At 43.1% G+C, this 27,455-nt stretch overlaps 1 protein-coding gene across 1 annotated transcript in view; it reads right to left on the reverse strand.

Moving 5' to 3' along the window:
* Positions 1 to 26,516, reverse strand: part of LOC121188902 (NACHT, LRR and PYD domains-containing protein 12-like) — a gene marked incomplete at its 5' end in the record, with an annotated part of 61,602 nt that extends 35,086 nt beyond the window's left edge. Inside the window, 7 exons of the mRNA XM_041048850.1 lie at positions 817 to 1,339; positions 2,188 to 2,353; positions 2,695 to 2,868; positions 12,800 to 12,973; positions 15,934 to 16,110; positions 24,603 to 24,760; positions 25,656 to 26,516. Of these exons, the coding sequence (XP_040904784.1) occupies positions 817 to 1,339; positions 2,188 to 2,353; positions 2,695 to 2,868; positions 12,800 to 12,973; positions 15,934 to 16,110; positions 24,603 to 24,760; positions 25,656 to 26,516 (2,233 nt within the window). The remainder of the gene's footprint in view (positions 1 to 816; positions 1,340 to 2,187; positions 2,354 to 2,694; positions 2,869 to 12,799; positions 12,974 to 15,933; positions 16,111 to 24,602; positions 24,761 to 25,655) is intronic.
* Between the last annotated feature and the right edge of the window lie 939 nt (positions 26,517 to 27,455).

Below are 27,455 nucleotides of genomic sequence, written 5' to 3' on the forward strand. Positions count from 1 at the left end.
ATCTGATCTAATGGCCGTGTAGCCAATGAAATTCCAGTCACGGGGAAGTGTGACATGTCGGGGTTGGGGAAGGAGGAGCGGCTACAAGACCGTGCGTAAACAAATATACTGGATGTCAGCTAGTCGTGCGTACATGCGTAAAAACAGTAGTATTTTCTCATGGCTCGGCTCACTAAAAAGTGCCGGTTCTTTCAGCTCCTCAGGGGCTCCGCAGATGTTTTTTGTTGCTTAAATTAAATTATTAACAAAATAATGTAAAATTACGTGTAAATGAATTAATTTTCCTGCGGTCACTCATTTTGTCACCTTCTCAGCCTGTTGTCTCTTTAGGGGCTGTTCTCTCTCTTTTTCTCTCCTGTGTCTGTAACCCCCGCTACCGCTCCCCAACCATCATCTAATCCTAACCTACAAGCCCAGGTTATTAGAAAGATGCATTTTTACAAAAAAAATCCAGGCGAGGAAAAAAAAAAATTTTTTTTCTGTGTTTAATATTCTCTTACTCCATACCAGTTACACCTACAGTACTCAGACTGCTGAAATAAAAACTTTAGAGTGTTACCTTCACAAAGAGACCAAACTTTTGAATGTCCTCCTAAGGGCTCAAGAACAGCTTTGAATTTAATTTGGGTATGTTTTTGGCAGGTGTTTTGGGCAAATTTGGCCGGAGTGTTAAGGGGTTAAAAAATAATCTGTTTTAATACATGAATCTGAAAAGGTGTGTGTGAGTGAAAGAGACAGACATGTACAGACTGAACTATCTGTTCAACAGTGAGAGAGTTTCTCTAACAGGAGGAGACTCTCTCTGCTACACTCTACACAGAGACACTGAGGAACCAGACGACCAGGACCCAAACCCAGGATACAGAGGTTCAGTGAATGTGGTGTTGAAGGTGTAGAGGTGGATCAGTGAGTCTGAGGAGACTCTGTAGAAGGACAGAGAGCCAGCAGGACAGTCCACATACACTGCTACTCTGTGAGAGACAGAGGAAGATGATGAAGAGGAGGAGAAGACAGGTGTCTCTCTGTTATTGTGCAAAACAGAGTAACAACCATTACAGCAGATCAGACTCCAAGACTGATCGTTCTTTCCAAACAAACAGTTTTCTCTGTCTCCTTTCCTTCTGATTCCTCTGTAACTCACTGATATATCAACTCCTCCTCTCCACTTGGCCTCCCAGTAACAGCGACCAGTCAGACCATTACTACACAGCAGCTGAGGCCACTGGTCAAATGTGTCTGGATGATCAGGATATGACTGATCCTCCTTCACATGTGTCACCTTCCTGTTGTTGTCAGACAGTTTGAGGTTTCTGTTTACTGTGTTTGTGTCGATGGTGAGTTCACAGAAATCTGATGGAGAGAAGAAGACACAACACAGCTGCAGTTATGGATCTATCACCTGATCATTGATTGACACTTTGAAGATGGTTGAATGTGAGCTGCTTTGTTTTCAGGAATCAAATGAAAACCACACTTACACTTCCTCAGACCTGGTCTCAACCATCGGACTCCACCAGGCTCCACCCTGAAAGGAGGAGGGGGTCAGACCAGCACATTCTCTTTCAGCATGCAAACATGGACATTACATGGCTCTCATACACAGATGGTTTGATTATTCTGTTCATTCAGCAAAGAGACAAAGGACCTGGAGTCCTTATCTTGGAAGGGGAGGTGACATGAGGAGGAGGAAAGATTTCATCATTTGTCTTCTCCATTTGATATCACTTTTGGTGTCAGACACAACAAAAGATCTCAGAATGACAAGATCAGGATCTCAGAGAGGTTCAGCTGATTGCTGATCATGGATATTTTAGAAGACAGAGACATGATCAGAGACCTGATTTCATTTCCTCCTTGCTTCAACCAGCAGCAGCTAAAATGTTTCCACGCTGGCTTTGTGCTGATGCAGCATGAAATCCAGTCTGAGAAAGTCCTGCTAAGGTCACAGAAAACAGCTGACCACACCTGATTTAATGATTGTCACATATTTTCTCTTAAATATGACACAGTGAGTCATGATGAGATACTGAAGTCAGAATTAGAGAAAACCCCTCTTTGTGTTGTTGTTGAATTCAAAGCACTTCTGTAGAGATCTGTCATCAGCTGTGACACACTAAATGTTTCCAGCTCTTCCTCCTCTATCACACACTGTCTGTGGCTGCAGCAGGCCTCTCCATACCTGAGGGTGTCCAGTCTCCAGTGTGGATCCTTCAGTCCAGCAGACAGCAGCTTCACTCCTGAGTCTCCTGGATGATTGTAGCTCAGGTCCAGCTCTCTCAGATGGGAGGGGTTGGAGCTCAGAGCTGAGGCCAGAGAAGCACAGCCTTCCTCTGTGATCAGACATCCTGACAGCCTGCAGACACACACAACATCACACAGGAACCCTCTGTCAGCACCTGCTGGTCTGTTTTGTTGTTCTTTTTTGTTCATATTTTTGTTTTTTGTTCTGGTTCATTTTGGTCCAGATTCAATGTATTTAAGGCAAATTCCTTCCAAACGTCATCTGTAGGATTAAAAAAAAAATCAACAACTGAAGCATAAACAAGAGAAAATGATGAATTGTCTGACTCTAGAAAGTTCTGCTGAACTTTGGTAAATTTTACTTTGAACAATCCTGCACAAGTTGGCTGTTTATCCACTGATGTAAATCAGATATGAGCAAATCATCAGCTAAACAGGTTGATGGATCCTGACCTGAGAGTCCCCAGGGTACAGTGTGGACTCTTCAGTCCAGCAGACAGAAGCTTCACTCCTGAACCCTGCAGGTCATTGTTACTCAGGTCCAGGTGTCTCAGACTAGAGGACTGGGAGCTGAGAACTGAGGATAGAGCTTCACAGCTTCTCTCTGAGAGGTTACAGCTGCTCAGTCTGAAGAGGAAACAATGAAGAAAAAGTCAAGTAACATTTGTGTTGAAAGGACAATCAAAGGAACAAAACTCTCAGTTTACCCTGCAGCTCACAGCAAACTAACAGACCTGCATTTGAAAACTGGGCCAAACATCAAACACAGATTTGTTGAGTAAAGCAGAAATATCAGCTCTTTATCCACCTGCTAACCAATGAGGAGTTTCTACATTGATGATCATCTTTAAAATTAAATATGATACAATGTACAGTAAAGGCCGTAATTATTTGGACAGTTATGTATTATATGTTTTGTTCTTCAGGTTCTCAGCACTTTAACTTTACAATATAATAATAGATACTACAGTCAATGACTGCAAAGGATTTTACACTAAATATTAAATCTGATGAGTTTGTTTCACTTGATGTGCATTTGTCCAGTTACTTTTGAACCACTAAAAGGGCTGAATCTCCCACACAGTTCTTTCTATACTGCTCAAATTAAAGGTGAGACTTGGCTCTTTAATGTGGGATCCATTATTTTAATTCAGATTCAATGTGATGAAGCTCAGAGCCTAAAGAACAATAACTGTTCAAATATTTCAGGTCTTGACTGTAACTGTGTTAATGTTGGTACCTGATTTGATTTAGTTTGAATCCTCTGATAAAATAGTTTATTAGTTGTAAGTACAGGGCAGCTGTGTCTCAGCAGGTAGAGAGGTTTTTCCATTAATCACAGCTCTCCTCCTGTCAACATCAAGTGTCCTCAGGCTCAACCTCCAACCAGCCCTGATGGTCAGACCAGCACCTTGTATGGTAGCTGGCTGCCATCAGTGTGTGTGAATGGGTGAATGAGAGGCAGCATGTAAAGAGCTGTGGGTAAAAGTTCTATATAAACGCAGCCATTTACCAGTTTTTAGGTTTAGTGAAATTTGAATCATGATTTTTGAGTCAGAGCATTCTTATACTCAGGCTGTCTCCATCATCTTTGAGTGCACTTGCCATAGTTACAGTTGATCAATTAAAAATCATTTGAAAGCCTCGTTCTTAGGTTTTCTCATCCAACCTGGAAAACATTACAGCCAGTTCAGTTTGTTATAGTGTACCTCCCTCCAGGGCCGTACTCTGAGTTTCTGTCTGAATTCTCTGAGTTTTTATCAAGTTCAGTTCACAGTACACATGAAATCATTATTGTAGGTGATTCCAATATTCATATGGATGTTAACAATGATAGCCTTAGCACTGCATTTATCTCATTATTAGATTCGGTTGGCTTCTCTCAAACTGTAAATAAACAAATTGTCTTAACCACACCCTCGACCTTGTTCTCTCATATGATATTGAGATTGAATATTTAACAATCTCCCCAGAGAATCCTCTTCTATTAGATCACTGTTTAGTTGCATTTGAATCTGTATTATTGGATTACACCGCTATTAGGCAAAATGTCTTTACTAGACGTCTATCTGATGGTGCTGTAGCTAAATTTAAAGAAGTGATTCCATCAGTACTTAACTCAGTGTCATGCCTCAATATAACAGAGGACTCCTGTGCTGACTTCAGTCCCTCTCAAACTGACCATCATGTCGACAAAGACACTTGACTCTATCGCTCCTCTAAGAAAGACGACAGAGAAACAAAAGAGGATTGCTCTGTGGTTTAGCTTACAAGCTCACAATTAAAGCAAACAACATGAAAACTTGAAAGGATTTGATGTTCCACCAAATTGGAAGAATCCTGTTTGGCCTGGCAAGATAATCTTAAAGCATACAGGAAGTCCCTCTGTAATGCTACAGCAGCCTACTACTCCTCATTAATAGAAGACAATAAAAACAACCCCAGGCTTCTCTTCAGCTCTGTAGCCAGGCTGACAGAGAGTCACAGTTCTACTGATCCATGTATTCCAGTAATGACTTCATGGGCTTCTTTAATAATAACATTCTGACTATCAGAGACAAAATTGATCACCTCCTGCCTTCAATTAGCACTGATTTTCTTTAAGCACAGGAACCTCAGAAACAGTAAAACCTGATTAGAAAGTTTCTCTTCCATTGATTTTCACCAACTTTCTTCATCTAAACCATCTTCTTTTAGACCTGATCCCCTAATCAGCACCTCTCTACTGGATATGATAAATTCCTCCTGACTAACAGGCTATGTACCACAGTCCTGTAAACTGTAAACTCTATATCTAACCTTCCCTTTCTCTCTAAGATTCATGAGAAAGCAGTTGCCAATCAGCTGTGTGACTTTCTACAGAACAATAATTTATTTGAGGATTTTCAGTCAGGATTCAGAGTGAATCATAGCACAGAGACAGCATTAGTGAAAGTCAAGCCTGGACTGGTAATCAGGCATACCGAGCATTTTCCCGGTGGGCCGACAGTCCTAGGGGCCGATGCTGTTTTTTTTTGTGTTTTTTTTGTTTTGTTTTTTTTAACTTAGAGACCGGCCCACAATTTAGAGGGGGTGGCCCATTGTTCCATCTTAAATATAGACAGTGTACTAAACAAATCGGGATATAGTGCACTGCACTCTGCACTGATCCCCGCCAGTTTCATAGTGTTGATTTTTTAGGTTTTCTATTTATCACTTAATAAAGCAAGTTTGCTGGTGGTTTTGGGGAGATGGGATTCTTCCTTTAAATTTTGCGCCATGGTTTCCCCTAGGCCAAGACATAACAATAGTAAAATACATTGCTTCGGGGAACACATACATAAATTAGTCCGTTGTGCACCGCTAATTATGAGGGGCAAGTCTAAGCCAAAAATGCCAGGGCTGTTTTTTTGTCCCAGTCCAGCCCTGGTGAAAGTTACAAATGACCTACTAAGTACATCAGACAAAGGACTAGTCTCTGTACTTGTCTTGTTTGATCTTAGTGCTACTTTTGATACCACTGACCATCACATCCTACTACAGAGACTGGAACATTTAATTGGCATCAAAGGAGCCGCAGCTGGTTTAGGTCTTACCTGTCAGATCGATTTGGAATAATTTCCTTATATTTGACATCAGCATTATTAGACAGATATCTATAATAGTTAATTTTTTTCCCAGATGCTGTGCAGTTCATTATTGTAAATTCAAAGGTTTTAAAAGAAAGATGGGATAAAACTGTCAAATATTCAGCTTCTATGCCATATGTCAGTACAAGATCAAGGGTGTGATTAGAATGAATAGAATAGAATAGAATGCCTTTATTGTCATTATACGTAAGTACAACGAGATTAAGCCACCACCAGTATCAGTGCAAAAGCAGTGTAAAATAAGATAATAAAAGATCTGAAGTATAAAATAAAATAAAATATAAACTAAAATATTTACAAAATAAACAGATGTGCACATGTATTGTTTATGTATTTAAGTATGGTGTGATACGTATGTATACTATATGTATATATATATATATTGCACATTAGTGTCGCATTCGGTATTGCACATCTTGGTATTTCATTCAGTGTCAATTGCACATGTTGCGATAGTTAACAGAAAGTATTGCACATGAGTCCTTAGTGGCCGGAGTATTTCAGAAACTTCCCACTGGAGTTTAGGGCAGTTATAGCTTTTGGGAAGAAGCTATTTTTGAGTCTATTGGTTTTTGTCTTGATACACCTGTAGCGCCTCCCAGAGGGTAGCAGGTCAAACAGGTCAGAGCCAGGGTGGGAGCTGTCCTTGATAATGTTTGTGGCTCTGCTGAGGCAGCGGGTGTTGTAGATGTCCAACAGGGAGGGGAGAGGGCAGCCAATGATCTTCTGTGCTGTTTTCACGACCCTCTGTAGCCTCTCCCTGTCTGCTGCAGTGCAGCTGCCGTACCATACGGTGATGCAGTATGTCAGCAGGCTCTCAATGGATGAGTGGTAGAAGGTCAGCAGCAGATTGGAGTTTAGCTTGTGCTTCCTGAGGACTCTCAGAAAGTGTAGCCGCTGCTGAGCCTTCTTGGTGATTGACGTGATGTTCTCTGACCAGGAGATGTCGGCCGAGATGATGACGCCAAGAAACCTGATGGTGTGGACCCTCTCCACACACTCGCCGTTGATGTAGAGGGGGGCTGGGTCTGTGCGGTGCCTCCTGAAGTCGATAATGATCTCCCTGGTTTTCTTGGTGTTGAGAGCGAGGTTGTTCTCAGTACACCAAGCAGCCAGCTTCAGGATCTCCTCCCTGTAGGCAGCCTCATCACCCCTGGAGATGAGTCCGACCACTGTAGTATCGTCAGCGAACTTGACGATAAGATTGTCATTGTGGGCCGGCCTGCAGTCATGGGTGTAGAGGCAGTAGAGGAGAGGGCTCAGCACACAGCCCTGTGGGGAGCCGATGCTCATCGTGCGGGTGGAGGAGAGGTGGGGACCTAGTCTCACAGTCTGGGGTCGGTCTGTTAGAAAGTCCTTTATCCAGGCACATGTGAGAGGGGGGAGGCCAACAGTGTCCAGTTTTGTGCATAATCTGTCCGGGATTATTGTGTTAAATGCAGAACTATAATCCACAAAGAGCATCCGGACGTAGCTCTGCTGCTGCTCTAGGTGGTTCAGTGCAGAGTGAAGAGCTACAGCTATGGCGTCCTCAGTGGATCTGTTTGCACGGTAAGCAAACTGGTTAGAATCAAAGTCTGGGGGGAGATAGTCCTTGATGTGTTGGAGGACAAGCCTCTCAAAGCACTTCATGATTACCGGAGTGAGGGCCACCGGTCGGTAATCGTTCAGGCTGGTGATGGGAGACCTCTTCGGCACCGGGACTATTATGGATGATTTGAGGCAGTGTGGGATGACTGCTTGATCCAGAGAGAGGTTGAAGATCCTGGTAAAGGTGGGGGCGAGCTGGTGAGCGCACGCTCTGAGCACCTTGCCAGGTACTCCGTCTGGGCCAGTAGCTTTCCTGGTGTTCACTGCCAGGAGCACCCGTCTGACATCATGCTCCTGGATGGTGAGTGGGGTTGCGTTGGAGCCAGAGCCAGATGGGGGTGTGGGTGTGGGTGAGGTTGGGGGTGGGGGCATGGTTGGGGCATGCTGCTGCGATTCAAACCGGGTAAAGAAGCAGTTTAGCTCCTCTGCCAGTGTTTCACTCTGTTCAGCCGTCGACGCATCACAACCTCTGAAGTTGGTGATGTCTTGTATGCCCCGCCACACCTCCCGAGTATTGTTACTGGACAGGTGGGACTCTATACGCATCCTGTGATCCGCCTTAGCTCTTTTTATGCCTCTTTTCAGGTCAGCTCGAGCAGCACTGTACAGTGCACTGTCTCCTGACCTGAAAGCAGCATCATGGGCTCTGAGGAGTGCGTGGACCTGGCTGGTCATCCAGGGTTTCTGGTTGGGAAAAACCCTGATGGTTTTGTCCACAGTCACATTCCCGATGCAAAACTGAATATAGTCCAGCACCGTGCCTGTGAGTGTCTCCAGCTCCTGTTGTTCGAACACGTCCCAGTCTGTCTGTTGGAAGCAATCTTGGAGTTTGAGGAGTGCATCTTCAGGCCAAGTTGTTACAGTTTTTGTGGTGGGCCTGTTCCTGCATCTGAGGGGGGTGTAGGCTGGGGGCAGCAGGACGGAAAGATGGTCTGACTGTCCGAGGTGGGGGAGGGGTACGGCCCTGTATGCGTTCTTGATGTTGGTGTAGACATGATCCAGGGTGTTCTCCCCCCTTGTAGTACATTTAACATGCTGGGAGAACTTCGGAAGTACAGTCTTTAAGTTGGCCTTATTAAAATTTCCTGCAATAATGTGAACACCATTTGGGTGGGCCCGCAGTTGTTCATTTATGGTGCTCAGCAGCAGAGAGAGTGCCGTGTTTACACTGGCGTCGGGTGGGATATACACAGCCGTGATGACAACAACAGTTAGCTCTCTCGGCAGAAAAAAAGGCCGACATCTTACGGACATGTACTCTATGTCTGGGCAGCAGTGTTGGTTTATGATTGTCCCATTGTTGCACCAGTTGTCGTGCACATAGATACAGAGACCCCCTCCTCTGCTCTTACCGGAGTCCTTTGTCCTGTCCCAACGTAGCAGAGTGCGGCCTGCTAGCTGCAAGCTAGCATCGGGGATGTCCGGGTGAAGCCAGGTTTCAGTAATAATCAGCACACAACAATCCCGTATATAGCGGTTTCCAGCAAGTAGTAATTCCAGATCGTCCATTTTATGTACCAGGGATCTGGCGTTGGAGAGATACAGACTCGGGAGAGGTGGCTTGTGAGGTTGTTTCCTTAGCCGTAGCATAACGCCGGACCTGCAGCCCCGCTTCTGCTTCCTCTCCCTCCTCCGCCTGCGTCGCCTTCTAGACCCGATAGCAATCCATGGCGAGTCCGGTGGTCTCGCTATGTCGACTGGAATGTTGTGCGTGCGGTGAAAGTCACTCGAAACAGATATCTGGTGTTTGTTTCCGATGTCCAAGAGCATCTGGCGGGTGTACTGAAAGTTCGCCTCACCAGTCGTGCACAAATGAAAGAAAAACGATAGGAAAAGAAAGAGAAACGAGCACTGAGATGGGGAGCCGTAAGCCGCTGCATCCACGCGCGCCGCCATCTTGGATTCTCGATTAAAACAGTGAGTTGGTTTGTTAACATTTTTAAAGAAGCCAATTGAGTCTAATACTGAATAGAAAGCAGTCTTAAGGCTGTCATTGTGGGTATCTAGATGAATATTAAAGTCACCCACTATAACTGCTTTATCCGTACAAAGCACTAAATAAGATAAAGATTCAGTGAATTCAGACAAAAACTCAGAGTAAGCAGCAGGTGGACGATACACCACAGCAAATAGTACTGGTTTTTCTGTCTTCCAATTTGGATGTGAGAGGCTGAGGATAAGGCTTTCAAATGTGCTATAACTCGGCTTAGGTCAAGGATTAATTCATAAATTTGAGTGGTAGATTGCTGCCACTCCTCCTCCTCGGCCTGTGCCTCGAGGAATGTGATAATTAATATGACTAGCAGGGGTTGACTCATTTAGACTGACATACTCTTCCTCCTGCAGCCAGGTCTCAGTCAGACAGAATAAATCAATCTGCTGATCCATTATCAAATCATTTACTAACAGAGATTTAGACAAGAGAGATCTAATGTTTAATAGCCCACATCTAATTGTGGTGTTTTTAGGTTCAGACAATTTGATAGTATTCATTTTTGAGAATTCATTTTTATGAATAACACCTTTTGCTTTTTTTGATTTAGGCTATGGAGTTTTTGTTGACGGGGAGCAGACACAGTCTCTATAGGATAAAGGGAATTGTTGGAATGGTAAGAATCATGGGAGGGTGACAGCTCTAGAGAAACTGCAGAGAAGCGTGTAGGACTGCAACACTGCCCCCTGGTCTCAACTCTGGGTTGTCATGACTTTGGTTGTCTAATAAAATCTGTCATATTTCTAGATATGAGAGCTGCACCATCCAAAGTAGGATGGATGCCGTCTCTCCTAATCAGACCAGGTTTTCCCCCAAAAGTTTTCCAGTTGTCTATGAAGGTCATGTCATTTGCTGGACACCACCTAGACAGCCAGCGACGGAATGATGACATGTGGCTAAACATGTCATCACTGGTCAGATCGGGCAGGGGTCCAGAGAAAACTAAGGCATCTGACATTGTTTTGGCATAGTTACACACTGATTCCACATTAATTTTAGTGACCTCCAATTGACGTGAATAACAAGCTTACCAAACCTACGTTTATCCTTAGCCAGCAGTTTTAAATATGATTCAACGGAAGTGGAGCTGCCACTAACCAGAGTTTTTTCCTCAGCGAGTGTGTCGATTGGGGAAAATTTGTTTGAAATGTGAAGTTGTTGTTTCAGGTTCTGTTTCCTTTGGACTGCCACCCTGGCTTCCCAACAACTAAAAGGAGCTACAACTAACAGGAGCTACAGTAGGACGGCTAGCTGAAGCTACTCTAGGCTGGTCCGCACCAACTACAGGGGACTGACTAGTGCAGCTACGGGGCGGTTTTCCATGGTGCGGAGCCGAGCCTCTACTTCCTTCAGCCTCGCCTGCAATGCTATTAAAATGCTATATTTATTACACATACCATTATCGCTAAAGGAGGCAGAGGAGTAAACTAAACATCTCACACACCCTGCAAGAGCTAGGAGAGGCAGCGGGAGAGAGCGAAGCCATTGCTAACAGCTAAGCTAGCGGACCAGAGATAGAATGATTAGATTTGAGTGTGTTAAATCCAGAGGGACCCGTGCACAACAGATGTTTAACTATAGCGATATACATGTGCAAGAATTCTGAAATTAACCACAGAACACCGAAAAGTTAATGCTGATTGATAAGCTAGGATAACTCCAAACACTTGTGGACCATCATGTCAGCCTTCTACACACATCATCCAAATGTCACCACAACATTTATACAACTATTCATGTCAACACAGATTCATAACATGCTGCTGACCTCAGTCAAGTCTGGAATTAGAAGATAAAGATCAAATCAGACATGTTGGACTAAAAACTGACTTTGATTCACCACTGAAATGGATCAAACTTCAAATGTTCAGTCCTGATCCAGGAAAAATGTCTTGCTTGGTCCTGGTCTCTATCCTGCAAAGTCACGTACATACAGTTTAACACTACTACTACTGATAATAATAATAATAATAACAATAATAATACATTTTATTTGTTGGTGTCTTTGCAGTTGATGGACTGAAACATGTCAAACCAACAGTGTGGTCCTTTAAATCTTTGCTCCTTTACACATTTAACAAGTCAATTCAACTCAATGAGAAAACACACACACACACACAACACTGAAGAACTGACGTTAGTCCTGACACTTCATTGAAATGAACTTCAAAGGAAAGAAGAGTTTTTTTCTTCATGAATGTGTTTTTCAATGAAGATAATGAAGATAATAATCATAAAAGCAACCTAATATATGCGGTCAAATGCAGTGAGGAATGCAAGGACCTATATATTGGGGAAACTAAACAACCTTTGAACACGCATGGCCCAACACAGAAGGGCTAACTCCTTTGGTCCAGTCTCAGCTGTCTACTCACATCTAAAGGAGAAAGCACACTCCTTTGAAGACAGCAATGTCAAAATCCTGGACAGGGAGGACAGATGGTTTGAGAGAGGAGTCAAAGAAGCCAAGTGGAAAAACCATCACTAAACAGAGGAGGGGGTCTGCGACACCACCTTTCCCCCATCTACAATGTAGCCCTTTCATGTGTACCCAGGAGAGTAAACAACTTAACCTCAGACGACTCTCAACGAGCGTCATCCACCAGGGACTCACCTGACCCTAACGACGGTCGTTCACATGAGACACAAACTAGGTCACATGAGCCTGACGACTGTCTTTCACTGGGGACCACAACAATGGTCAGGTGAAACCAGTACTTTCACAGGTACTTTGGTGGTCCCACCTACAACAGGTTAAATACCTGGGTCTTACTCCACTTTCTTGGTCAGACTAGTGCGGACTAGATAGATCGATACGTACGAACTGATGAAGCCCCTTGGATAAGAGGCGAAACGTCTTCCCAGACAAACATATGTCCAGTTGCCCTCGATTCAATTTTCTAAGAAAGAACTATGACCTAGATGAATGAGAACATTCACAGACGTGTTTTTCAATTGATTTGTACAAATATTAGTTCTGAGGATCTTCTGTATATTGTTGTGATAAAAATGGACTTTGAACAACTCACACTGGACATTTTCTACACTTCATTTAGAAAACAGTCTGCTGACTGTGACAAATACGAGTGTGTGAGTTCTGAAGGTTTTATTCAAGTCAGACATTATTCATGACAACTGACTGAAATGAAGTGAACCTGAAGGAATAATTTTTAGTCTGAGAGAAGAAAAAGTCACAATTTGGAACAACTACTTCAATTCTCATTCATTCATTCAATCATTCATTCAAGATGAATGGATTCAAGTTCAAGTTCTGGATGAAGATAAACCAGGTTCAGTTGTGGATTAAAGATATAAGATCTACAACAGTAACAGACAGTGAACTGACCTCAGAGTCTCCAGTCTACAGTGTGGACTCTCCAGAAAACCACACAGCAGCTTCACTCCTGAATCCTGCAGCTTGTTGTTCCTCAGGTCCAGGTCTCTCAGATGGGAGGGGTTGGACTTCAGAGCTGAGGCCAGAGAAGCACAGCTGATCTCTGACAAACTGCAGGAACTCAATCTGAATAAAGAATAAATCATGTGGATAAAAATCATTTCTAATCCAATCAGATATCTCCTAATCAATTAGCTTTCACTAACATGAGTAGAGGGTCTTTGTCCTTCTCTTATTGTGGGTCATCATAATGTCAGCCTCACATTAAAATTCTAATTAAAACTGCTTTTTATCGTCTGAAGAACATTGCCAGAGTGCAACCATTTCTCAAGCCAATGCAGAGACATTGCTGCAGGCTCTGATCACCTGCAGAACTGATTACTGCAACACTCTGCTTTCTGGTCTCCCTAAGAAGAACATATCTCAGCTACAGCTGCGTCCAAAGACCAGACAGAGAGCACACATTACACTGATTTTAAAGTCTCTGCACTGGCTTCCTGTCTGCTTCAGAACTGATTTTAAGATCCCTTTATAAAGCTCTTAATGGTCTTGGTCCAACCTATTTATCAGATTTGCTTTTAACCTATGAGCCCTTTAGAACCCTCTGGTCTTCTGGTAGTGGCCTTTTAATTAAACCTAAAGTCAGAAAAAAAACCTATGGAGAAGCTTCCTTTTATTACTATGGTCCAAGTCTCTGGAACAGCCTCCCTGAAGACCTGAGGGCAGCAGAGAACTCTGATACTTTTAGAAGCAAACTCAAGACCTACATCTTTAATCTGGCTTTTAATTGAAGTTTATTTGTTTATTTATTTGTTTATCCACACATTTTAGTCCGTTTTGTTACTCTTTTTATTTATTTTTCATTTATTGTTTGCTTGTTTTACTGGATTTCTGTATTTACCCAAATTTTCTTTTAACATTTTTTTGATCATTTTTCAAACTTCACTTTGATTTCTTTTATTCACTTCATTCTATTATCATATCATTTCTGGGTGTGTGCCTGTGTAGGGTGGAGGGACTAACACTGTGTACAGAACTTTGTGCTACAATGTATTTGCATGAAAAGTGCTATAACAATAACATCTGATTGATTGAACTGACTGAAATGAAGTGAAACTGAAGGAATAATTCTTAGTCTGAGATAAGAAAAAGTCACAATATGGAACAACAACTATTTTAACAAGTTCTGGATGAAGATAAACCAGGTTCAGTTGTGGATTAAAGATATAAGATCTACAACAGTGACAGACAGTGAACTGACCTCAGAGTCTCCAGTCTACAGTGTGGACTCTCCAGAAAACCACACAGCAGCTTCACTCCTGAATGCTGCAGCTTGTTGTTGTCACTCAGGTCCAGGTGTCTCAGATGGGAGGGGTTGGACTTCAGAGCTGAGGCCAGAGAAGCACAGCTGATCTCTGACAAACTGCAGGAACTCAATCTGAATAAAGAATAAATCATGTGGATAAAAATCATTTCTAATCCAATCAGATATGTCCTAATCAATGAGCTTTCACTAACATGAGTAGAGGGACTTTGTCCTTCTCTTATTGTGGATCATCATAATGTCAGCCTTCTACACACATCATCCAAATGTCACCACAACATTCATACATCTATTCATGTCAAAACAGATTCATAACATGCTGCTGACCTCAGTCAAGTCTGGAATTAGAAGATAAAGATCAAATCAGACATGTTGGACTAAAAACTGACTTTGATTCACCACTGAAATGGAACAAACTTCAAATGTTCAGTCCTGATCCAGGAAAAATGTCTTGCTTGGTCCTGGTCTCTATCCTGCAGATCAGCTCAGGAAATCCACAACTAAACACATATTCAACTGAACAACAACTATTTGATCCCAAATTACAGATGGATTTAATGGAAAACTTTGGAAAATGCTCAGCAGGAATGTCACATACATACAATTTAACAGTACTACTACCGATAATAATAATAATAATAATAATAACACCAACAACAACAATAATAATAATACATGTTTTTCAATTGTTTTGTAGAAATATTAGTTTTAAGGATCTTCTGTATATTGTTGTGATAAAAATGGACTTTGAACAACTCACACTGGACATTTTCTACACTTCATTTAGAAAACTTTAGTCTGCTGACTGTGACAAATACGAGTGTGTGAGTTCTTTAGGTTTCATTGAAGTCAACAGACATTATTCATGACAACTGGATCTGGTAGTTTTGAGTCTTTGGAAGGAGTTCTGAGACTAATCAATATTTTTATCCAGTTTTAAACCACTTTTTATTCTTCAGGTTTTAGACTCTGCTGGTTTTACAAATCTGTTTAAATTAAGTAAAAAGATTTTGGTCAGCTGCTTTTTCATTTTCAAACTTGCTTTACTGTATGAATTTTATTCAACATGTTTCACAGCCTGCCCATAACAAAGGCCACATTTTAGATGTATGTATTACCCACGGCCTGTCTGCTCATATTTCTTCAGTTGTGGATTCAGACTTATCTGATCACTTCTGTGTCTTTTTTACTGTTCCCAATTGACCTCTTCTCAACCATGGATCACTTTTTTAATGAAGACTTACTGAACATAGCAAATGATTCTCTTCAGATGGGTGTCTTCCCTGCTGCTCTTAAGACGGCCAGAGTCAAATCAAAATTTTTCTATTTTGATTATTTATCCTGCCTCCAGTATTTTCTCATTGCAAAGTCTTGAGATTTATGATAGTGTTTCCTCAGTTCCTGTTTTTATTGGAAACTTCACTTATCATTTACACTGTGGTTAATAATGGATTTTGGGTGTGTGCCTGTGTGGGGTGCAGGGACTAACACTGTGTACAGCACTTTGTGCTACAATGTATTTGTATGAAAAGTGCAATGAAAATAACATCTGATTGATTGAACTGACTGAAATGAAGTGAAACTGAAGGAATAATTCTTATTCTGAGATAAGAAAAAGTCACAATATGGAACAACAACTATTTACAATCTCATTCATTCTTTCATTCAAGTTGAATGGATTCAAGTTCTGGATGAAGATAAACCAGGTTCAGTTGTGGATTAAAGATATAAGATCTACAACAGTAACAGAGAGTGAACTGACCTCAGAGTCTCCAGTCTACAATGTGGACTCTCCAGAAAACCACACAGCAGCTTCACTCCTGAATCCTGCAGCTTGTTGTTGTTACTCAGGTCCAGGTGTCTCAGATGGGAGGGGTTGGACTTCAGAGCTGAGGCCAGAGAAGCACAGCTGATCTCTGACAAACTGCAGTAACTCAATCTGAATAAAGAATAAATCATGTGGATAAAAATCATTTCTAATCCAATCAGATATGTCCTAATCAATGAGCTTTCACTAACATGAGTAGAGGGACTTTGTCCTTCTCTTAATGTGGATCATCATAATGTCAGCCTTCTACACACATCATCCAAATGTCACCACAACATTCATACAACTATTCATTTCAACACAGATTCATAAAATGATGCTGAGCTCAGTCAAGTCTGGAATTAGAAGATAAAGATCAAATCAGACATGTTGGACTAAAAACTGACTTTGATTCACCACTGAAATGGATCAAACTTCAAATGTTCAGTCCTGATCCAGGAAAAATGTCTTGCTTGGTGACCACATGTCCCAAATAGAAAAGAAAAGCTAGAAAAAATTTACAAGTGATAATGTCAGACCAAGGATATAATGTAGATAAGTACAATAATTATTTTGAAGTTTCTTAATTAGTAACAAATTATTATGAGAGTGTGATGCATGTTAAAAAAGTAGCAGTGAATTAAGTCTTTCAGCTTCCAAAGCAGGAAGGAGAAAAGCAGTTCACTTCTTATAGGCTCAGTCTGACTGAAATGTTCATTTATAATCATATGAAATCTTTAAGTGTGTGGACAGTTTTTCTAACAGACATCAGAGGGTTTAGTTTTAATCAACAATTCTCATCGCAAAGTCTCCTCATGTTATTCTGAGCTGCAGTGATGCAATAAGAGTAAAAGCATCAACAGTGTCAGGAATTCTGTTAAATTAAAGAATCTTTGTTCACTTCAAATGAAACTAGAATATTTATTATGTTGTTATTTAGTGATAAACTCTCCTTCTGTTTGTTTTAAAACCAGAGTGAACATATGGAAAACCTCCAACATAAGAATGATTCATCTCATCTAGAAAAAAAATATCTGTTGCTCTTTATCTGGAAAGAGGTACCGCAGCATCAGAAGCAGAACTACTGGGTTCCACAACTCCTTCATACCACAGGCTATCAGACTCCTGAATGCTCTGTAGCCTTCCAACAGGACACTGACCCACACTTTTTCATATTGAAATTCCTTTTTTTTCTGGTACAGCTGCCACATTACATGTGCAATAGTTTGCTCAGGGACCATATTTTCCTATGTATATTTATTTATCCCACCATGGACACGTGCAATTACTATAATAATCACTATAATATGTATATATATATATATATATAGTATATATAAAGTGAAGTATTTTATTTTATTTTATTTTTTAAGTATATATTTTGAAAGATATAGATATATCTGTGTATATATAAATGTGTATATTCTTACCGTCCTCAACCTCCACTATGCACAATCTCGCTGAAAATACTTACTTTGTTATTTGTAAATACTTGTGTCTTTTTTTTATGTTATTCTTATCCTTATTTTTATGGTAACTTATTTTTCTGTAACTTTTCTACTGCGATCTTCTGAGCTGGTGCAACGAAATCTCATTCCTAATATGTACCTGATGTAGAAGGAATGACAATAAAGTTCTCTGAATCTGAATCTGAATCTTTATTTTTTTGCCACTTTGTTATAAACACTTTTTTCACATTTGGGATCCTGTAGGAATGATGATTCCATTTTTTCCAGTGATCTGATTGGTCAATATTCAGGCTGTTGACAGGTTTTGATCTGCTCCTCTGAAGTTTACCTGCTCCAGAGCAGGTTAGCTGTGCAGCATAAGTTACCATGGTGATGTAACCTGTTCACAAGTGAACCACCTTCATAATTCTGAAAACCCAGAGTTAAACCTGAAGTTACCTGGCTAATCCCAAATCCTGATTCACAGTACAGGTCTCTGATCAGCTCAGGAAATCTAGAACTAAACCCATGTTAAAGTGAAGAGAAAGTATTTTAATCCCAAGGATGCTGATTTAATAAAGTTTGTACTTAGATGATAAATATCAACTCAGATGAGGACAAATAAAACCCTCTTCATTGTTAAAGTTTTTACTTGACCTTCTGCTTCATGAACTTTGTAGCTGAATAGGTTTTTGTAATTAAATGTGAGGGTTGAGTTAGGCTTAGAGGCCTGGCTGGTTTAGGTTTGTAACTCCACCCACTAATGGGTAGGAATAGATATGCCCGTCTTTAAAAGCCCAGGTGAGGGTGCAGCACTTCCTCTTTGTCTGAGGCCTCCTGTGAGCAGTGCTTTGGTGTGTGCAGGTGAGGGAAAGTTGGATTTGGAGACAGAGACAAAGGGAAAAGGTTATTTGTTTTGTTAATACAGGTATTTTCTGATTCCACAGATCTGTGCAGTCCTGTGAGCCTGTAGGCTGTTGATGCCATGCTCAAGAGGTCGGCTGTGGTTGAACTAAACTCAGCTCTTTCCCTGTGTTCTATAGCAATGTGTGTTTCCATCTGACAGGAAGACTGATGGTTGCACCTTGTTGAGTCTTATCCACTGAACCAGACAGAGCCAGGGGATTCTGTAGTAGGTCCCCACATGTCCTTAAGTATGAAACTTATTTAAAGGCAGTGTAGTGCGGCTGTATCCTCTAAAGTATTAATACACATTTTTAATAGTTGTTGTCGCCTCTTTCAGGCCCAGATCCAGCTGCTGCTTTGCCTGAGCAGTTCTTTTATTGGCTAGAATAGTGATAGAATCTCCCCACAGTGAGGACTCTACCCTTGTTTTAAACTTTTATTGTTGTATTCAGGTGGTGCTATCTAGGTTATTTCAATACTGTGGAATAAAGGCTATCATTTGTACTTACCTGAGTGCTTTTGTTCTTTCAGGCCTGTTAGTTCTCAACACTTCCTGTCTTAATTATCTAGGTTTAAATAAAGTTAATATTTGTTTGAATGCATGTCTGCCGCGCTTCCTTTTTGAACTTTTTAGTTATTTGTGTCACCACTCAGTATCAGTAAGTTTTATTACTTTGAGGTTTATAATTTGAACTCCTCAGACCTCTCTACACTCTTTACTTTGTTGGGTCACAAAGTAAAGTGAAATGAAGTGAAACTGAAGGAATAATTCTTAGTCTGACATAAGAAAAAGTCACAATATGGAACAACAACTATTTCAAATCTCATTCATTCATTCATACATTCATTCATTCAAGATGAATGGATTCAAGTTCTGGATGAAGATAAACCAGGTTCAGTTGTGGATTAAAGATATAAGATATACAACAGTAACAGACAGTGAACTGACCTCAGAGTCTCCAGTCTACAGTGTGGACTCTCCAGAAAACCACACAGCAGCTTCACTCCTGAATCCTGCAGCTTGTTGTTGTCACTCAAGTCCAGGTGTCTCAGATGGGAGGGGTTGGACTTCAGAGCTGAGGCCAGAGAAGCATAGCTGATCTCTGACAAACTGCAGGAACTCAATCTGAATAAAGAATAAATCATGTGGATAAAAATCATTTCTAATCCAATCAGATATGTCCTAATCAATGAGCTTTCACTAACATGAGTAGAGGGACTTTGTCCTTCTCTTATTGTGGAGGAAAAATGTCTTGCTTGGTCCTGGTCTCTATCCTGCAGATAAGCTCAGAAAATCCACAACTAAACACATATTCAACTGAACAACTATTTGCTCCCAAATTACAGATGGATTTAATGGAAAAGTTTGGGAAATACTCAGCAGCAAAGTCACAAACATACAGTTTAATACTACTACTGATAATAATAATAATAATAATAACACATTGTATTGTATTTGTTGGTGTCTTTCCAAACACCTAACGGCACTTTACTGTTAGGAGGCAGCTCTCCTGCCTCTGGGGGTGTGTTGTTTCTTCTTTTTTTTGTCTCTCGGCGTGCATGTGTGGGTGTATGGTTTTTGGTGTGCGTGTGTTTTAGTTTGGGCTCCTCCCTTCCCCAGCTCTGACTGCCTGCACACACCTGTGCGCAATCTGGGCGCAATCAGTCCTGGCAAAGTACAAGAGGCTCGGCGTTCCTGTCCCTCCTCGCCAGATCGTTCCGTCATCTTCCGTGGTGACGAGCTCCTGTGCTTTCTTTCCTCGTGACATTCTTCCCTGTGGATATACTTATCTTTTGTCCTGTGCTCACCCGTTCCTCACTAACCAGCGTGCTCTCTCCTCCTGCAGACTCAATCTCCACCGCTCCAGCCATCTCTGCCCCGCCGTCCAGGAATCCCTCCACTGCCCTGACTTTTCCTTTGTTTCCTTGGTTTTGAGAACTGCCAATAAACCCGTTAAGCCGCCTACCACCTCTCCTGTCTGCTTTTGGGTCCAGGCCTGTATAATACCCAGGCATAACAGATCGATCTGGCCACACTATGGACCCAGCGGACGCGGAAAAACTCCCGCAGGCGGTTTCCAGCCAGGGAGTAATCATCGGCCGCCATCGCCAAATGCTCCAAGACCTGCAAGAGCAGCAACGATCTCGGGGACAGCAGGTAACTCAGATCGGCCACATCGTGGATTCCCTCGCCCAGCGGTACCTTCCGCCATCAGCGTTCCCTGCGGCTGGCGATGCGGCTCCCTCTCCCCCCAACCCGGCACCGCTCGATGTGCCGATTCCCACACCCGAACTGTTTTACAGAAATCCCGACAAAAGTAAGGGCTTTTTGCCTTACGAAGAATTTTTGGGAAATGCTGGAATGGACGGCTATTCTTACTCCCATTTCCTCTCGGAATTCAGATTGGTATTTTGCCACCCTAATGCCCCCGCAAACGCTTCCAAGAGGCTTCACAATCTCAGGCAGGGTTCTCGCTTTGTCGCTGATTACGCCATTGAGTTCTGCACCCTGGCGGCGGAAGCCGGGTGGAATGAGGCGGCGCTTCGTGCCAGCTACATAAATGGCCTAAATGAGCAGCTCAAGGACGACCTAGCAGCTAGGGACGAGCCAGAGAACTTCAATGACCTTGTTGCTCTTACCATCTGCTTGGATTCCCGGCTGAGGGAGAGGAAACGCAAGCGTGCCACTAGGCCTCCTCAGCGCAGCCACGCAGAATTCCCCAAGTCGGGGTCTGGGGTTTCCCCATCTTCTGCCTCTCTCTCTCAGGCCAGTCCCCAACTATCCCGGAGGTGGAACCCATGCAGCTGGGCTGGACCCATTTACCCCCGGAGGAGCACCAGCATCGTATTCGGGCTGGTGAGTGCCTATATTGTGGCAAATTAGGTCACATCATCTCCTCCTGCCCCGTTCGCCCAAAATTCCCCGCCCACCAGTATAGATAGGGAGTCTGGTGGGCGAACCCCCTTCTTTCCCCAAAAATCTCCCTAGACTTATACTCCAGTCCTCCCTCCAGCTCCACCAACCTCTTCCCCTCTGGGCTCTGGTCGACTCGGGGGGCTGAACAGAGTTTTCTGGACAGAAAACTCATCCAACAAGCAGAAATCAAAGTGGAGCCCCTCAGGTTCTGTTCCCGTCCGCGCCCTCAACGGCAAGTTCCTGGCTAATATAACCCACAGAACTGAACCACTACACCTAATAATTTCCGGTAACCACCACGAAAAGATCTGTTTCCTGGTTTTCTCCACTCCGCACACACCTCTGGTCCTGGGACACCCGTGGCTCAAGAAACATAACCCTCACATCAACTGGGCAGTGGGTAAGATAATTAACTGGTCAACAGACTGTAAATCCTGTCTTCATTCTGCTTTACCGCCCCCAGGAAGTCCTACTGCTCCAGCCTCCTCAGAAAAGCCTGACCTCTCCTCGGTGCCCCCCGAGTATCACGACCTCGCTGAAGTCTTCAACAAAAGTAAGGCTCTGTCACTTCCTCCACACCGACCATACGACTGCCCCATAGACTTAATCCCAGGCTCCGCTCTCCCCTCTGACCGACTGTATATGTCGAAACCAGAGCGGGATTCCATGGAGAGCTACATATGAGACTCTCTTCAGGCAGGCATAATCAGTCCATCCTCTTCTCCCCTGGGGGCTGGTTTCTTCTTTGTTGAGAAGAAAGACAAGATTCTCCGCCCTTGCATTGATTATCAAGACCTCAACTACATAACCATCAAAAGTAAGTACCCGCTGCCCCTCATCTCCTCTGCCTTTGAGTCTCTGCATGGATTTACCATCTTCACCAAACTGGATCTCCGCAATGCATACCATCTGGTAAGAATCCGAGAGGGGGACGAATGGAAAACAGCTTTCAACACCCCTCTCGGACACTTTGAGTACCTTGTCATGCCATTCGGACTCACCAATGCTCCTGCTGTGTTCCAAGCCCTTGTAAACGATGTGCTAAGGGACTTTATCAACCGTTTCGTAGGGGCCGTCCTCTCCCAAAGGTCCGCCTCTGACCACAAATTGCATCCCTGTGCCTTCTTCTCCCGGCGTCTCACCCCGGCAGGGCGCAACTATGATATTGGCAACAGAGAACTCCTGGCAGTGAAGTTGGCTCTGGAGGAGTGGCGGCACTGGTTGGAGGGGGCTGAGCACCCTTTTGTTGTGTGGACTGACCACAAGAATCTAGCGTACCTACAATCAGCTAAGAGACTGAATTCTCGACTGGGCTAGGTGGGCACTTTTCTTTCGTCGCTTCCGGTTCACTATCACTTATCGGCCAGGCTCAAAAAACATTAAACCTGATGCCCTCTTCCACCAGTTTGAAGTCGATTCCCAACCACACTCTCCTGACACCATACTGCCAACTTCCTGAGTGATAGGAGCTTTGACTTGGCCTTTTGAGACTGAGTTGCGCTCAGCTCTGGCGAGTGAGCCTGACCCTGGCACAGGGCCCACGGGAAAACTCTATGTTCCCCTGTCTGTCCAGTCCTCTGTCCTCCAATGGGGACATGATTCAAAACTGTTATGCCACCCTGGTGTTAAAAGAACCCTCACTCTCCTCCGCAGATACTTTTGGTGGCCCTCTCTAGAAGCTGACACTCGGAGTTACATAGCTGCCTGTGTAACTTGTTCCAGGAACAAGTCATCGCATCGGTCCCCTGCCAGAGAACTCCTTCCACTCCCTGCCCCTCACCGCCCATGGTCCCACATTGCCATTGACTTTGTCTCCGGTTTGCCTCCCTTCAATGGTCACACCATCATCCTAACCGTTGTAGACCGATTCTCTAAAACCGCACATTTCATTCCCCTGCCAAAGTTTTCAAACTTCATGGCATTCCCATTGACATTGTCGCACTCCGCTGCCTCTGCTCCCATAACCCTTCCACCTGGTCCGCCCATCTCCCTTGGATTGAGTATGCCCATAACACTCTGGTTTCTTCGGCTACAGGTTTATCCCCTTTCGAGTGCTCCCAGGACCCCTCTTCCCCGAGGAAGAAAAAGACCTCGCTGTGCCCTCTGTGCAAGCCCACATTCATGCGAATCTTGCAGGACGCTCGCAAGGCTCTCCTTCGATCCTCTTCCAACAGCAAACATCAAGCCGACCGGCGCAGGACCCCGGCCCCAAATTACACTCCCAGCCAAAAGGTTTGGCTCGCAGCTAAGGACATACCATTAAAAGTAGACTCTAAAAAACTGGCTCCCAAATTCATCGGTCCTTTTGAAGTAGAGAAAGTCATCAACCCTGTCGCTGTCCGTTTAAAACTGCCTAAATCCTTACGCATTCACCCCACTTTTCATGTCTCTCAATTCAAGCCTGTCTCCTCCAGCTCTCTTGTATGGTTTTTGGTGTGGGTGTGTTTTAGTTTGTGGATTCCTGGGCGGCTCCTCCCTTCCCCAGCTCTGACTAACTGCACACACCTGTGCGCAATCTGGGCGCAATCAGTCCTGGCAAAGTACAAGAAGCTCGGCGTTCCTGTCCCTCCTCGCCAAATCGTTCCGTCATCTTCCGTGGTGACAAGCTCCTGTGCTTTCTTTCCTCGTGACATTCTTCCCTGTGGATATACTTATCTTATCTCTTACCTCTCCTGTCTGCTTTTGGGTCCAGGCCTGTATAATACCCTAGCATAACACTTTACAATACAACAAGATTTGCAGTTAATGGACTGAAACATGTCAAACCAACAGTGTGGTCCTTTAAGTCTTTGCTCCTTAACACATTTAACAAGTCAATTCAACTCAATGACAAAAGACCACAATTTACACACTTGTGTTAAAGATCAGACACACACACACATACTGAAGAACTGACATTAGTCCTGACACGTCATTGAAATGAACTTCAAAGGAAAGAAGAGTTTTTTCTTCAGCAAGTGTTTTTCAATTGATTTTAGAAATATTAGTTCTGAGGATCTTCTGTATATTGTTGTGATAAAAATTGACTTTGAACAACTCACACTGGACATTTTCTACACTTCATTTAGAAAACATTAGTCTGCTGACTGTGACAAATACGAGTGTGTGAGTTCTGAAGGTTTCATTGAAGTCAGCAGACATTGTTCATGACAACTGACTGAAATGAAGTGAAACTGAAGGAATAATTCTTAGTCTGAGAGAAGAAAAAGTCACAATATGGAACAACAACTATTTCAAATTTCATTCATTCATTCTTTCAAGATGAATGAATTTAAGTTCTGGATGAAGATAAGCCAGGTTCAGTTGAGAATTAAAGATATAAGATCTACAACAGTAACAGACAGTGAACTGACCTCAGAGTCTCCAGTCTACAGTGTGGACTCTCGAGAGAGCCACACAGCAGCTTCACCCCTGAATCCTGCAGGTTGTTGTCACTCAGGTCCAGGTGTCTCAGACTAGAGGACTGGGAGCTAAGAACTGAGGACAGAGCTCCACAGCTTCTCTCTGAGAGGTTACAGCTGCTCAGTCTGAGGAGGAAACAATGAAGAAAAAGTCAAATAACATTTGTGTTGAAAAGACAAACAAAGGAACAAAACTCTGTTTGCTCTGCAGCTCACAGCAAACTAACAGACCTGCATTTGAAAACTGGGCCAAACATCAAAGATTTGTTCAGTGAAGCAGAAATATCAGCTCTTTATCCACCTGCTAACCAATGAGGAGTTTCTACATTGATGATCATCTTTCACTGGCTCTGATTCAAATCCTTCCTGTTTTATTCTCAAATAGTTGGAGACATGACAGTTAAATTTGATACAATCAGTAATAAACAGACATGTACAGTCAATGCCGTAAGTATTTGGACAGTTAGACATGTTTTGTTCTTCAGGCTCTCAGCACATTCACTTTAAAATATAATAATGGATACTACAGTCAATGACTTAAAAGTATTTTACACTAAATATTAAATCTGATGAATTTGTTTCACTTCATGTGTATTTGTCTTGTTACTTCTGAACCACAAAAAGGGCTGAATCTCCCCCCACAGTTCTTTCTATACTGATGTCCACCTGCTCAAATTAAAGCTGAGACTTGGCTCTTTAATGTAGGATCCATTATTTTAATTCAGATTCAATGTGATGAAGCTCAGAGCTCAGAAATGATAAGGAATTAAAGAAGAGAGGAATTTATTTTCCCTCCTGCTGAATAAAATAGCAGAGTCTTTATATAATGATGAATAAATACAACTATATATACACTTACAGAGCTTTGTTAGAGGCTTTGACAACTGGCAGCAGCTTCAGAAGAGCCTCCTCTGAAGCAGAGTATTTCTTCAGGTCAAACACATCCAGATCTTTTTCTGATGACAGTAAGATGAAGACCAGAGCTGACCATTGAGCAGGAGACACTTTACGTCTGAAGAGATGTCCTGACCTCAGGGACTGTTGGATCTGCTCCACTAGAGAACGATCATTCAGTTCATTCAGACAGTGGAACAGGTTGATGCTTTGCTCTGCAGAGGGTGTCTCTTCAATCTTCTTCTTGATGTACTGGGCTGTCTGCTGACTGGTCTGTGAGCCACTTCCTGTCTGTGTCAGCAGACCTCGTAGGAGAGTCTGATTGGTCTGCAGTGAAAGACCCAGGAGGAAGCGGAGGAACAAGTCCAGGTGTCCATTTGGACTCTGTAAGGCCTTGTCAACAGCCCTCTGGTAGAGCTGTGTTGGATCAGGTTTGTCTCTGGACAGTTTAGACAAGTTGGAGGTTGATTGTTCTTCTGACAGCAGATTGACTCCAGAGTTGATGAAGGTCAGATGGACATGAAGAGCAGCCAGAAACTCCTGAAGACTCAGATGGACGAAGCAGAACACCTTGTCCTGGTACAGTCCTCTCTCCTCTTTAAAGACCTGTGTGAACACTCCTGAGTACACTGAGGCTGCTCTGATATCAATGCCACACTCTGTCAGGTCTGATTCATAGAAGATCAGGTTTCCTTTCTGCAGCTGCTCAAAAGCCAGTTTTCTCAGAGACTCAATCATCTTCCTGGTCTCTGGACTCCAGTGTGGATCTGTCTCAGCTCCTCCATCATACTTAACATTCTTCAGTTTGGACTGAACCACCAGGAAGTGGATGTACATCTCAGTCAGGGTCTTGGGCAGCCCTCCTCCCTCTCTGGTTTTCAACACATCCTCCAGAACTGTAGCAGTGATCCAGCAGAAGACCGGGATGTGGCACATGATGTGGAGGCTTCGTGAAGTCTTGATGTGGGAGATGATCCTTCTGGCCTGCTCCTCCTCTCTGAACCTCTTCCTGAAGTACTCCTCCTTCTGTGGGTCAGTGAATCCTCTGACCTCTGTCACCATGTCAACACACTCAGGAGGGATCTGATTGGCTGCTGCAGGTCGTGTGGTTATCCAGAGGCGAGCAGAGGGAAGCAGTTTCCCCCTGATGAGGTTTGTCAGCAGCACATCCACTGAGGTGGACTCTGTAACATCAGTCAGGATCTCAGTCTTGTGGAAGTCTAGAGGAGGTCGACACTCATCCAGACCATCAAAGATGAACAGAACCTGGACCTCTTCAAACCTGCAGAGTCCTGCTTCTTTGGTTTCAGTAAAGAAGTGATGAACAAGTTCCACCAAGCTGAGCTTTTTCTCTTTCAGCACATTCAGCTCTCTGAACGTGAATGGAAATGTGAAGTGTATGTCCTGGTTGGTTTTGTCTTCAGCCCAGTCCAGAGTCAACTTCTGTGTTAAGACTGTTTTCCCAATGCCAGCCACTCCCTTTGTCATCACTGTTCTGATTGGTCCATCTCTTCCAGGTGAGGCTTTAAAGATGTCTTCTTGTCTGATGCTTGTTTCTGGTCTGGCTGGTTTCCTGGATGCTGTTTCAATCTGTCTGACCTCATGTTCATCATTGACCTCTCCAGTCCCTCCCTCTGTGATGTAGAGCTCTGTGTAGATCTGATTCAGAAGGGTTGTGTTTCCTGCTTTAGAGATCCCCTCAAACACACACTGGAACTTCTTCTTCAGAGCAGATTTAAGTTTATGTTGACAAACTGCAGCAACATGTCCTGAATGAACAAACAAGAAACAACATCAATGACTAATTCATAAAGAAAACATGACATGTTCATCCCCCTAAAGAACACACATGAACATATTTCCGTCCATGTCTTGAGATGTTAGTAAATGTCCCATTTGTCCATCATGTTG

Source organism: Toxotes jaculatrix, chromosome 10 (assembly GCF_017976425.1).
Source record: "Toxotes jaculatrix isolate fToxJac2 chromosome 10, fToxJac2.pri, whole genome shotgun sequence".
NCBI classification, from domain to species: Eukaryota; Metazoa; Chordata; class Actinopteri; family Toxotidae; genus Toxotes; species Toxotes jaculatrix.